General features: G+C 46.3%; 1 protein-coding gene across 1 annotated transcript in view; it reads left to right on the plus strand.

Moving 5' to 3' along the window:
• The first annotated feature begins 11992 nt into the window (after positions 1-11992).
• The window catches only part of LOC130142902 (chondroitin sulfate proteoglycan 4-like), a 44427-nt gene continuing 42290 nt past the window's right edge, over positions 11993-14129 (plus strand). Inside the window, exon 1 of the mRNA XM_056325372.1 lies at positions 11993-12191. Within this exon, the coding sequence (XP_056181347.1) occupies positions 12107-12191 (85 nt within the window). The 5' untranslated portion in view covers positions 11993-12106. The remainder of the gene's footprint in view (positions 12192-14129) is intronic.

A 14129-nucleotide genomic window follows, 5' to 3' on the forward strand; every position in this document is an offset into this window, starting at 1 on the left:
TCAGGAGTGGGTTGGAAAGAATTACAGAGACCCACAAAACACACACCATCAGGCAGGTCTGGTGCTGCTCTTATTGTCAGAAGTTTTCAAATACTGGAGTTCAACTGGATTTGGTGGTGCCACATCAGTAGGAGCGAGGGGGGAGATGGGCTTTCTACAGGCAGGCTGTTCCTCAGGAAACACCCACGCAAGTAGTTAGGCCTGAGATCTCATCACAGGAATTGTATTAGATTTGGCTGACCTCTGCCACTGTTAATGAGAAAATTGGGACAATACTGGGAAAGCAAAGCTTTTTCTAGTTTTAGGGTGTTTTGGTTAATGTCTGCCTCAAAGGGTTCTCACTGGCAGCACAAGATCAACCCTGCCAGGAAATGCAAGAGTGTCTCCAGAAAATGGCACGTATCAGTGTGCTGCGAATACAGAGCTGAGCAGAGCACAATGCAGATGCATGTCTACTTTCCGTATATGCTGGGTAAAAAGAGTAAGGAAGCCAAAATAAACCAGACATACTGTGCTTAAAAGCTAAACTGTTTGCAGAAGAAGCATGGCCAGAGTATGTAATGATAAAAAGTATTGTTCTTCTGAGCAAAGAATACAAATCTAGAGCCTCAGAAAGTCACACTTCATTGTAAGCATAAAAAAGGAGGGGAAAAGAAGCTCCCCTCTTTTGAAAGGGAACAGGACTGTGATTAGAACCTTTGGGGCCTGACTACGAAGTAATTATAAGTCTTCTAGTTTTCTCTGGCTTTAGGGAAAATGTTGACAGACTAAAATTAAATGATCAGTGAAACCTCTTCCCTAATTAATTAGGATTTTTACTCTTCTTTCTGGTATCTACATCCCAGCCATGCATATACAGATAGCTACCTACTGCCTGCAGGGCAGACAGCAAGGCAGGTACAAGCAAGGAAGAAACTCTTTCTCTTCCCCTTCTGCTCTTTTTTCCTTATCACTTTTTTTTTAACTTGTCAATCAACATTTCTTTATTCTTTTTCCATTCTCCACAACCCTTTCTAGTTCTTCCTGATTCCTGACAGAAGTCAGACCAACAACCAGCATTCAGGTTCCTTCTGTTTTGGAGCAATTAATCTCTCTGCTTGATTTTGACTCAGGTGGTGCTGCTGTGAAGAATTTCTACTTTGAAGCTGCCTCGGGGAGTGGACATACCTTAAAGCAGCCTGGTGCAGCCTAGATAGAGTGTGGGAAGTGATACTGGCACTCCACATACCTGGCTCTATTTCTGCTCTCAGTGCTAACCCAGGTCCACTTTTATGATGCCATGGTTCAATGAAAGTGGGTCTCCAGGCCCAGTTGCTGTTTTCAACCACCATATCACTCAACTGTCCTAGCTGGGAAGACCATACCTAGTGCTTAAGACCTACTGCAAGTTTAGAGATGCAGTCTCAAACAATGGCAAAGGTTTTACTAGTGTTGATAGTGCTACTGCCAGGTTGGGAACAGGAGAAAGCATTGGGAAAGCCTGCTCAGATGAGAGCATGTCATTCTTAAACTGCTGAAGAGAAAAGTGATTCCTATCCCAGCAGAACCCTGAAGCACCAGCTGAAGAACAGCAGCACTATGTAGATCTGAGATGACTAGTAAAAGGTGGAAAGAGAAACTGGCTCTCACAACACTGACAGAAATTTTGCACTGAAAGACATCGCAGATGAGCCCTACCATCACCTGTGATTTGTCACGGCCTGAAGACATATTTCTTGTCTTACAAGCAGTCCTTCATGAACAGGAGCTGTCAAGGGAGAAGCCTGATGTCTATCAGGTGATCTTGCTGCCAGCTGCGGCTTTTGCACTGAGTTCTCCTAGCTAAATTACATCAAGGAAACAAGCCTTCATTAGTGATCTGTCTGAAAGAGAAACACAGGAATAGCACGTGATCAGACAGCTGGAAAAAAACACGGAGCAATAGCTTTACTGATACTGGATCCCCTATCTGAATGGGTGGCTGGGCAGATACGCAGTGAAATGTGGGACTATGGGCACTGCCAGAGTCGATGGGTTAATGGTTGGGTTTATGGACTGCTAACATACAGGGCAGGGAAGGGGGAAAGAGTCCAGTACCTTCCATGTAGTAGTCTACAGGCATACTACTCGGAGTAGTGAAGATTCTATAAAATGGAGCAGGTATCACTGACGACATTTACAGATGCAGAAGTCTGTAGCTCATATCGGTTTCAGAGTATGCCTTTCTCTCTCCTAGCTCCCACGGGGCCACCCAAACCACCAAAACATTCCTTGGTAGTAACAGTGCAGAGTGAACTGGCTCCAGTTCAGTTGGTCTGGATAGTGGAGTGGGATACAATAACCAGGCTGCTTCCAAAATGTAATCTCAGAGTTGAAACACCACACACCAGAACGAAATGTTCACACTGGGTTTATTAGGGCACTGAGGGATAGGCCAGATGGGATGAGTCAAACATGCCTGAAGTGTTAAGAGGTAGCTTTCCAAACTGACACCCTCTTTCTTGAGGAAATTAATGGCTTAAAAATTAAAACAATCTTGCTCTTCTTTGCATAAGGAACTGTCCTGGCTGGGAAACGCTGGGAAACCTGGCTGGACAACAAGTTAGCCACAGAGCGACAAGAACTGAAAATATGTAAGGGCTTGTGCCCCCAGCCTAAAAAAAATTGTAGCCACTCAGAAATCAGCCTTTACTGGTGACCAAGTCACTGTGAGACATGCCATGACTCCACGTTTCCATGTGTACTAGACTAAAACTCTTTTGATTAAATCTAAGCCCTGTCAAGATCAATGCAAATGCTTTTGGTGGTGTTAGCAGGCCCTTAGGTTAGTGATAGCTTTGATTTTTTTTTTTATGTTCTCTTCACTCAAAATCCCTCCCGTACTTTCCCATTTCCTTTCATCTGGTGCAATGCTCCCAAGCACCTGAGCACCAAGCCAACAGTCCAGCCTTCAAATCCCATTCTTCCAAACTCTGTGGCAATATCTAGACAATATATAAAATATTAATCTTATTAAACATTACTGAAATACATCACCAAAGTATTCAAAACCTAGCAGCAGTTCTACATGTTCCTTTTGTAGCCCAGCTCATGACACATCTCAGCCTACAATTTCACTTTTTCCTCATTATTTGTCAGACCCGTTTCCTATCCCACTGGGCTGCACTTGTTTCTAAACTGGCTACGCAGTAAGAAGCACAGCACTTCTGCTTCCCCAGGCAAATAAATGATAATGGTGAAGCCACACAGAACTGGCAGAGTCCTCAAGAAAAAGCTGCAATGAGGCAACCTGTTTAGATATGAGAAAAAACAAAACAACGTATCTTCTAAAAGGTGCATGAAATCAGTAATGTCCAATTTCTAAGGAATAAAGAGCCACAATAGTGAACATAATACACTGTGTACTACACAGGCTCCAGGTTGCTGTGAGAGGTGTGGTCAATCCTGCTGTGGCACAAGGTGCATGCCAGTCCCAGCTGTGCTCCACACATCTGGCATGGGGAAGCATAGGCACTAGTCCAGCAGTTCCTGTTGGTCGGAGCCATCATTGAGAGGTCACTATCAGACAGCACAAACAGAGAAAGCCAGAGCCTCTAGAGAGCAGCATGATGACAGCCATCTTGTGTGCCAGCTGTTGTAGCTGTCTCCTCCTTTGCCAGATAAATGAGTCTCCCCTGGCTTTGATGATCTGGTCCATGGACGAAGGCAGATAGACCTTCTGAAGGAGAAAGGGGAAGGCATGAGACAAGGCCTTTCTGTGACCAGGTCTGGATGTCTTTATATTGTTTTGGACACCTGTGTTTCTGAAAGATGGTTTCAAACCAGAAAGGAAGCATGAGAAGGCTGAAAAGAACGGTGAGGGTATTGAGAACCCAGTTAGTGAGAGGAGGCTAGATAAACTAGGCTTGTTCAGCTAGGGATGAAGGGAAAAAGTGTGCCATCTACAAATACACTGAGGAAACAGCTCAGCACCAAGGATTTGGTAACTCTTTAGATTAAAAAGCAATGTTGGCACACGTGAGATAGCAGCTGTCCATAAAGAACTTCAGCTGAAAATCAGAAGTTGCCAAACCATCAGAATAACTGCATTCAGGGGCAGTTTTGCAAAGGATCAATCAGGTATAGGACAGGAATGAGGCCAAGCCATCTGAGTGTTTTTAAGATGGAGTTCAATAAATGAATAACGGTGATTACTATATGAAGTAATGTCTGCAGTAGCTGGGAGGGGGAGTTTAATGATTCAGGTGGTCCCTTCCATCTCATGTTATTATGCACCCATGGCCAACAGAAAAAAGAGAGAGTCCCATTACTTCTAAGGCAAATGCTTTAATAACAGCAAACCAGTCAAAATCATGAAGTCTGTGAAAATAGCTAGCATGAGCCAGAGAAAATTTGGCAAGCACAGCAGCACCTGTAAGACTGATGCAAGACTGGAACACAATCCTGATGCAAAAGCAACTATCAACAGAGGGTAACGATTTATGGGAAGAGGCAGCTTTCTGCATAACAGTGGTGTGAACTTAACAACAGCGGCGATTTGATAAGTAATCTCAAAAGCAAAGCCATACAAAACACATTTGCAAATGCACCTTTTAATATAGGCAGCAGAAACGACACCCATGTGTGTATCAAAGCAGGAGGGCTGTAAAGACACCACACATTCACTCCTATATTAAAGGCAGCACATGAAAAAGCACCAGATGCTCAACAGGATAACAATGACACTGAGGACAGTTCTCACTAACCCAGGATTCACTTGACGAAAGAAAGATGTATTACCATTATTGGAAGAACCTGAACTGTTTGCACAGGCAAATGAGAAGAACAGATCAGTGTGGACCAATATCAACTATTTTCCTACAGAATAAAGGTCACACCAAAGGAGACTGAATTCTAAACACCAATCATGAGGCTACTGACCAGCAGGAGTGACATAAAACCCTGCTGAAGCCAAAAAGGATTAGTAAAACTGCATAAATCAGTGAAGCAAAGTGCATAGCACTGCTACCCCCCCCACCCCCCAAAAAACCCCAAACCCAAACCTGTATGAAATTGTTTTTCTGTTTCACTACTTTTATTCAGCATTCTGACATATATTGCTTGTAAATGTGGTGCTGCAGCATCTGATCCCTATACAGGGATCTCTAAATCTGTCATGTGGAATGAGTTGCTAGTTTTCACTAAAACCTTAGAACTTAAATTCTGTAAAAGTCTTGAGGGACACCACATGCCACTGTCTGGAAGTGAAGCTCTCTAGGGAGTTGCTTTTCTCTTTCAATCCACCAAAGCCAGGGGCATGAAAGCATTTTCTTTAGCACCATCCCTTTGAGTTCCTCTGCCTCCTTTGATCTTACAAAAGCAGAATTCTAGTCTCCTCCTGTGCTGAGATAACTTGCATAGTCTTGCTGTTGTTGTGTTTCTGTTTTTCCTTTGCTGGACTCTTGGCTGACTGACAGTTGTTTTGCTTTGGCAGATAGGGGTGAAGATCTGGTTCAGGACTCCCAGTTCTGACAGATTATCTCTGAGGAATGTTCTGGAGTTGGAAGTTTTAAATAGATTCCCTTGAAAGAAATTACCTGAGACTTGCATACGGATTTGCAGAAGAGAGTACACTAAACTGCAACACTTAGCACTGAACTTGAGGCAAGTTAATATTTCTTTTAAGGCCAGTGTGACAATTCAGACTCTTGCACATATGTGTATCAGTAAATACCTGAGATAAAGAAGCACACCTCTACATACTGAAACTGAACAAACAAGCAAAAGTAATACAAGCTAAGGCTACTGCATTGTTCAGTGCACTTTCCACATTTGTTTTATAATCATAGTTTGATTTTAATAACACTTAATATGCAAGCTAATATACCCATTATTTTATTCTGTAAATTAAGGAATTGTGTTGCTAAGAAATGAGAGATTGATCTATGACTAGTAGAGACCACATGGAGAGCATCCTGTGCTTGCTAGCACATATCCTATAGGGAATAAGGCAGAGTCTACACCATGGCAGCATCATAATATATATATATACTCATGTTTCTTCATAGCATGTGTTTTCTAAAACTGTACTGTTTTGCAGAAAGAACAACTTTTATTGAGCAATTGAGTGCAATTGAGCAGCCACAACAATTCAGGCATGAACATGAGGACAGCACGTGAGGACAGCAGGTCTTTCACTGTACAGCATGGAGATGTGCACAGCTGCAAACTGATGTAATGGGCTTTACCACCCACAGGCAAAAAAAGAGGAGGGGGAGGAGCATGGTTAAGCCTTCATCCCATCAGTAGCTGGGGTAGAGAAAATGCAGTATCTGGCCTGCCTACATGGCTGTGATTTTCTTCCTGCCCTGATAACATTACTACTCCATTGAGCTGGCCATGTGAGCAGTCTAGTAAAGGCTACCAATTAGCAACCTGATCACTAAGGCGTGCGTGCTATTTCGGTGCAGCTAAAAAGCACCACTACCCACCAGTGTCATCCCACCAATTTTTTCTCTGGGTCCTCCAACAGTCAGACCTATTCCTTCTAGTAGCAGCTGCAGCCTCCTCTGCCGAGTCCCTCAGGTTGCACTACTCTGGCTGAAAAAGAGGAAGATTTTAAGTTTCCCAGATGTCTTCAGTTCATGAATGCAATCTCGGAGCTCTCTGATAGAGCTTACCCAACATCAGGAGAGGAGCATGAGCTGAGCACTCATTCTGTGATATCTTGGAAAGGACAGGTTTTGTATGGTGAATACCTGAAGCAGGCTAAGAGGTCTTGGTCTGAGGCATGAGTCACCAAGGGGAAGAAAGGATGCATTTGGATTCCTAATGAATGCCACAGCTATCCTCCTTCTTCCTTCAGTCCACACAGCCTTGCCTTGCTTTGGGCTTGCATGTTATGATCTTCCACACCACAGTCTGTATTCCCAATCCCAGTAGCACAGGATAAGATATCATTCTGAGCTACTGAGGACTGCCTGTTCTGCATGCATATGAATATCTCTTTCAGATACCTACAATTTTCAAAACTGTTGAAATGGTTTAGGAACACGCATGGACCAGCATCCCACAGTACCTTGTAGGATGCACCTAATTACTTTTGGTAAACCTACTTTGTTGCAAATGTGTAGTTTGAACTTGAAGGTGCTAAGCATCGACAGCTGCCTTTGACAGCAAAAATTCAGTTGTCTAACTTGAAAACTCAGGACCACATGGTCTACCTTTAAGTCTTCAGTGAGGGATCACAAGAAAAGCTGAGATGTTGTAAAACAGAGCCCTTGTAATTTAAGTTACCACAACAATAATGTAAGAGATTATTTTACTCCCTTTTGAATGCTTACTTCAAATATCCTCTTTACTGAAAAAATAAAGTCTTTATTAACAACACCCTTTTTAAAATTCACTTGTCTCGCTGAAAGGATGGTTGGAAAACTTGGAATTTAGAACTTGAACACTCTTTGATCCCATCTGAATTGAATGGCTCCTTCATTTTTCCCAGAAGCTCTATTTCAGCAACATTTTCATTTATAAGGCACTATTCACTTAAGAAATGGCTACAGGAAAAATATTTTTTTGCAGCACCAGGACTCCCTCTAGTGTTACTACAGCCACGCTCTTTGGGGCACTGCAGGTTTGTGTTTGCTTTTAATTGAGACTACGGAACATCCATCCATAACTTCTTTATATCTGCGATGTTAAGAAGCTTTGGTCCAGTGCTCCCTGCTCCCCCCCCCCCCCCCCCCCCGCCCCCGAAATCCAAGTTGAATATTCACCATCTGATATACTGTTAAATTAAAATTAAGATGTCAAATTAAAATGTCATTTTAATGCAATAAATGTTGGGTTACTACTGCTTTATCTAAAGACTATTCTTTTCTTCTATTTAGCTGGAGATATTTACATTATTAGTGCAGGATGGCACCCAACTGCTTGCAGCCATCGTTCGATCTTCACCATCAGAATTATCCAGGAATGTCTTCTGAGTGTTTGTCTCTTATCCACAACAGTAATTTCAGTATAATTTAACCAAAACCAAAGAAGTCTGACAGAAGTTGTTTCAAAACATGTGGAGAGGTTTTTTGTTGTTATAAATTGGTTGAAAGCCTATGGGAATCCTAAGCAAGTCTCGGCTGTAGCAGCAATTGCAAATTTGGTTGAAAATTGAATAGAAACTAATCTCTACGTGGCTTCCAGTACCACATGAAAGTCCTTTCTTCTCAGTTTAACATTTCTTCAAGCAAATCCAATAAAAAGAAACTGATGTGTAGTGCATTATAGTGGTCAGTAATGTCATGCATTCTGCTTTAACTAATAGACTGATAGGCTGTCAGATGCAAACAAGCAGAACCCCATTGTTAACAGGAAAGAATCTCTCAACTAGTTGAATGATTTTTCACATTTGCACACATGTACTTAGCGCTGAGGTCAGCTACTGGATATGCAGATGACATACAGAAAGAATCCTACAGAGGAGGAAGAAAGAACACAAACCAGGACATTTTACATCCTGGATTTCTGCCTTTCTGACCACATGACCAGGATTTATTGTTTATTTATTTATTCTCCACCCAGCCTGTGATTTTTCTTGGGGTTGCCCTGTCTCAGGTGCAGGACCTTGCACTTGGCCTTCTTGAACTTCATGAGGTTCGCATGGGCCCACCTCTCCAGCCTGCCAAGGCCCCTGTGGATGGCATCCCTTCCCTCCAGCGTGCCGATGGCACCACACAGCTTGGTGTTGTCAGCAAACTTGCTGAGGGTGCACTCAGTCCCACTGGCCATGTTGCTGACAAAGGTGTTAAGCAGTGCTGGTCCCAGCACTGATCCCTGAGCAATGCCACTCCTCATTGATCTCCCCTTGGACATCAAACCGTTGACCACAACCCTTTGAGTACGACCATCCACATTATTCACCACCCTTATCCACTGAGTGGTGCACCCAGGAAATCCACGTCTCTCCAGTTCAGAGACAAGGATGTTGTGCAGGACACTGTTAAAAGCTTTGTACAAGTCCAAGTATGTTGTCAGTTGCTCTTCCCTCATCTGATTTTAAATGAAATTTCCTGTATTTCAGTTTCTGCCCATTAGCTTTTGTTCTTTCACTGGATACCTCTAAGAAGTCCTGCTCCCCCTTCTTCACATGCTCCCATCACCTCTTCAAAGACACTGATGAGATCCCCCTGAGCCGTCTCTTCTCCAGACTGAATAAGCCCAGCTCTGTCAGAGTGGATAGCTTTTCTTTGGTTGAGAGGTAATTTTGAAATGAGCATACTAAAAAGAAGATTACTTTGTTAAAGGAATATATCTGTGTTGTGGTTTAACCCTGGCTGGCAACCAAGTACCACACAGCCACTTGTTCACTCTCCTTCACCCAGAAGGGTGGGGAAGGGAATCGGAAAGGAATGTAAAACTCAAGGGTTGAGATAAGAACAATTTAATGGGTAAAGCAAAAGCTGCACATGCGAGCAAAGCAAAGCAAGGAATTCATTCACCACTTCCCATGGGCAGGTAGGTGTTTGGCCATCCCCAGGAAAGCCAGGCTCCATCACGTGTAACGGTTACTCAGGAAGACAAACGCCATAATGGCAAATGTCCCTCCCTTCCTTCTTCTTATTCCAGTTTATATACTCAGCATGACGTCATATGGTATGGAACACCATCCCGTCCCAGTGTCCCGTGCCCCTCCAGCCCTCTCCCTGGCAGGGCCTGAGAAACTGAAAAGTCCTTGACTTAGTATAAATGTTACCTTACCCAGCAACAACTAAAACCATCAGTGTGTTATCAGCATTGTTCTCACCCAAATCCAGAACACAGCACAGTACTAGCTACTAAGAAAAAAATTAACTCTTTCCCAGCTGAAACCAAGATAATTAGTTCAGTGAATGCTGAATTACTCATTAAGGTTACATACAACATATTAACCGACTGATTAATTTTTTGTGACTGTACTGGTGTAGCTACAATGTGGAATAGATTTTAAGTTTCACATACCCTAAAATAAAGGCATCATATTCCCAAATTTCATCTTATGCCATGAATCACGAAGTATTTTTTGAAAAGGTATTTTTCTTTTTCACAACAGTTTGGTAGCTTACTATCCAGTGTGGTACCTCCAACCACATTACTCATTAGTTTCCCCCTTCTCTAAACTCAGACCTCCAGCTGGGGACCCTATCCAGTGCAGAAGCGCACCTTGCTTGCATGGTGTCCTGCACGTGGCTGCACCAAGCTTGCACGTGATACTGTGGCTCTAGCACTCCCTTTCCCACTGTCTCTGCATTTAGCCCCCAAACACCTCATAAGTATGGGATACTCCCATTTACCTACCTCCCGCCTCTCATCCAAGCACCTTGCTGCAGCATTTTTTTCCTGAGGTGGTTTTGAATATTACTTCCCAAGGCCTATGGTGCAAGTGATGCACAAGATGATGTCTCTCCTGGGGGACATCCATGGCAAAACTCTGCACAGGGTTAGGGAAGCCCAGTACTCCTAGGTGTGGATAGGTTAAGTCATCCCTGAGCAACACATGAATTTTTCCCCAGGCTTCCCCGCTGCAGCACAGTTTTGCTGCCATACACCTGGAGGTCTGCTTTTCCAGCCTCAGTCATGTCATCTATTGTTATTCCACGTGAAAAGCCTTTTTTGTCCTTCTTGTTCACATCCTAGACTGCTGCTTTTTTACAACTCCTTCTTCAGGTTTTCACAAATCTTCTTCGAGTGCCAGCCTGAAGAGAATGAAGTTATTAGGCCTCTGCCTAAGTTTATTAGGCCTCTGCCTATGAAATATTTAATAAAGCTGTTAAGTGATATCTGGGTGAAGATCACTCCCCGTGATTTCCCTCTTGGCACAGATCCCCCTTCCCACCATGTACATTATTCTAAAAATATAAAGACAGCAAAGCTTGCCAAATATTGCTGAGGAAAATCTGGACTAAATGATGACTGCAAACCTCAAAGGAAGAGAAGAACCAGACGGCTGACCCAGAAAAGAGATTAATTTTTCTTCATTCTGCAGTGTTGGATTATTACCTCGGCTGTTTGCTCTGCTTGCTTAGTGTCAGATTTCATGTCAGAAATTCCAGTCCTATGTGTAAGGGAGTAACAACTTCAAAAAAAACCCAACAAAAACCCAACCTGTTGAGACACATTGCAGTGCACCCTGCCAGCTGATAACATCAGAGAAAATTTTATGCCTGCAAGGCTGTTCCTGGCACGGATGATGTATGTGACTGGAGGCATGTCTGCATATTTGAACTAAGTACAGAAAGTGGGTTATACACAAATGGTTCAAGTGTGCTCTTTAAAACATTTTCTGAAGTCAGACTTGGTGCTTCTGACCACAGGACACCAACAGTGAGGTGTGAAATGCAGAGCCTTGTCTAATTTAGGTCCCTGTACTGGTTATAATTCTCTGAGATTTTGCTCCTGATGCTTTGTCTACCTGCTACACATTTCTTCCATAGAGAAGTATGATGTATTTCCTTACACACACTATGCAAAGATTACGAGGGCTGGAGCTGCTCCAGCCGCGAAAGGGGCAGGAAGGCTTTCGGGGTACCTCGGAGCAGCCCCCTCCAGCCGACATTCAGGCCGCCCAGAGGTGGCACAGCGGGCGAATGACTGACAACAGCTGTAGGCGACACCTGGGCAGCTCCCCTGTGGAAACAACAGCCGAGAGGGGAGCCGGGCCTGCTCCCAGGGCAAGCGGCCGAGGGGCGCCCGAGACCCTCCCTCCTCAGAGGTCTGCAAAATGTGAGCAACCAAACCCCGAGCGGCCTGGCCCGGCCGCCCCGCACGGCTCATGGCGGACGTGCCCGCCGCTGTGCGAGGTGGCGCCCCGCGGGCCCCCGCGCCTTGCGCGCTGCCGCGGGAACCCGCCGGGCAGGGCTGGGCGGCGGCTCCCGCAGCGGCCCCTGTGCCTGGGGAAGGCGCCCAGCCCCGTCCCGCGTCCCGGGCCGGTGCTCCTGGCGCGGGGGGCGGGCCGCGGGAGCAGCTGCGCTGTGACGGGGAGGGAAGAGGCCGTCTCCGGGCGGCGGGCAGGGAGCGCCGGGCCGCCAGCGGGCCGGGCGGTGACGCTCTCCCGCCGCTCCTCAGGGCCGGCGGTGCGTGCCCGGTCGGGCCGTGGCTCCGGCCCCGCCGCCGCAGCGGCATGGCGGGTGGGCGGGGGGCCGGCGTCCCCGCCGCCTTGCTGCTGCCGGCGCTGCTGCTGGCCGCCAGCCGGCCGGCCCTCACAGGTAGGGCTGCCCGCGGGGCGCCGCCATGGCGGGGGGCGCCGCTGACCGGCGGGCCGGGCACCGGAAGGCACCTGCGCCGGGCGGGGGGAGGGGTGGCCAGGAACTGGCGGACCGGCAGCCCCCGGCGCGGTGCGGGGAGGCGCCCCGGGGCCGGACCGGGCAGGGCCTCCCGCCGCGGGCTGTGCACCGGTGGCGCCGCGAACGGGAGCGGCCCGCCCGGGGGGTGCCCCGCTGCCCCGGCCCGGCGGAGGGAGGCCCGGCGGGCAGCACCGTGGGCCCGGTCCTGGGGCCGGCGGCCCCGGCGGGTGAGGCCCAGCAGCGGCCGCAGCCCCCGGCCGTGTGGCGGGAGCCGCGGAGCCGGACGGGGGCGGGCTGCGCGGGGGGCTGAGCCTCGCCGCTCTCGGCGGGGGCCGCTGGAAGCGGCCCGGCAAGGGGCTGGGACAGCAGGCGTCCCGGTGGCGGCGTGGGTGTCCCCTCCCTGCGAAGTGGTGGCCGAGCCTGCCAGTTGCGTTTGAGCCTGTGTGGATGCCCGTTTCCCCCGCCTGCCGTGGAGATGCTGGGGCTTGACGTAGCTACACTTTATAATAAACAAACAAAACCCAAGCAACGTGGGTGAAAACCCTTTTTTTCTTTTCACAGTCGTAACTGTGGTATGTCACAAGGAAAGTGCTAAGGCACGTGCAAGAATATTCCCTGATTCCTTCCCTTGCTTTGGTGTGGGTGTGAGCTAGCCACCCTGATGTTAGGTGTCAGCCAGCAACTGCAGATATGTTTTTTGGCATCCAAATTTAGCAGTCTTATATCTGGCTATCCAGACATACCAGGGGCCTGCAGCTCTCACTGGGGGTGATGCACGCTAAGGTGTAGGTCTTGGGTGGTCACCACAACCATTAGGACAGCCAAAGCTTCAGCTGGAAATGTCTTTTGCTTCTTCTTGTGATGTATCTTCAGGTAAATTATAATTACAGCATCAAATACTGGTAATCAAGTTTATTATTTAAACACCTTTTTAAAATAACGGACCAGCAGAAATTCTTTTTCTTACTCTTTGCAATCCCATGTGACATGAACCAGTTGCTGTAACTCCCTTTCATTAGAGATGTCAAGTGTCTTGTCAGTTTCTATGATTGTATGGTGGCTGTTTTCACTAGATGAGAAGACTAGTTAGAAATTAACTCCTAATATTTCATTGTAACTTTAAAAAATAATTTTCAGTTCTTCAGAGGTTAATGAAGGCTGAATTGGTAGTTTTTCTTGCAGAATTAATTTTAGATATTACAAGTGAGGTCTGCTTCTCTTGTCTTTTTGTGAGATAATTTCAATGTGTGGTGCTCTAAGTGATGTTCTCACTGGTTTTGTGAACAAAAAAGTCTGTGTACAGGTGGATTTTTTTATTGCTTATAGAGATGTGTCAGGGCTGTCAATGACGACAGGGAGATCTGATTGTCACTGGAATTTTTCTGGTAATAGTAGCATTGTCTTAAATGTTATGACAAAGGGTTTTGTTGTTGATTTTGAAATTGTGAAGCTGACATACTACTTTATGCCTCGCCATTGCAGTAGCATCCTTCATCCCCAGCATGGCATGCAGTGCAAGGCAAAGCCAGAGCCAGTGGGTACATTTGCAAACTGCAAGGTAGGGGTATCTGCAGTGCAACCTGCTCTTGCGTGTTCTAACCTAGGCGCGTCCATGCAGAATGCTCAGGCTGAGCTGGTGTCTACCAGGTGAGCTTGTTAATTCCAGCTCTCCCATCTTACTCCAGCTCCTGCTATAACTATGGCTGTACCCAGAGACAGAGAGGCCGTGCTCCCAAAAAGTCTTAAGAGTGAAATAGCAAATCAGTTGAAGGCTGGAAGGGGACACCCGCCTCCCCCCCCCCCCCCCCAAACTAACAGCTTCTTATAGGCAATGAATTGAAATTAGTTGTTAAGTGGTTT

This window comes from Falco biarmicus, chromosome Z (assembly GCF_023638135.1).
Source record: "Falco biarmicus isolate bFalBia1 chromosome Z, bFalBia1.pri, whole genome shotgun sequence".
Taxonomy (NCBI): domain Eukaryota; kingdom Metazoa; phylum Chordata; class Aves; order Falconiformes; family Falconidae; genus Falco; species Falco biarmicus.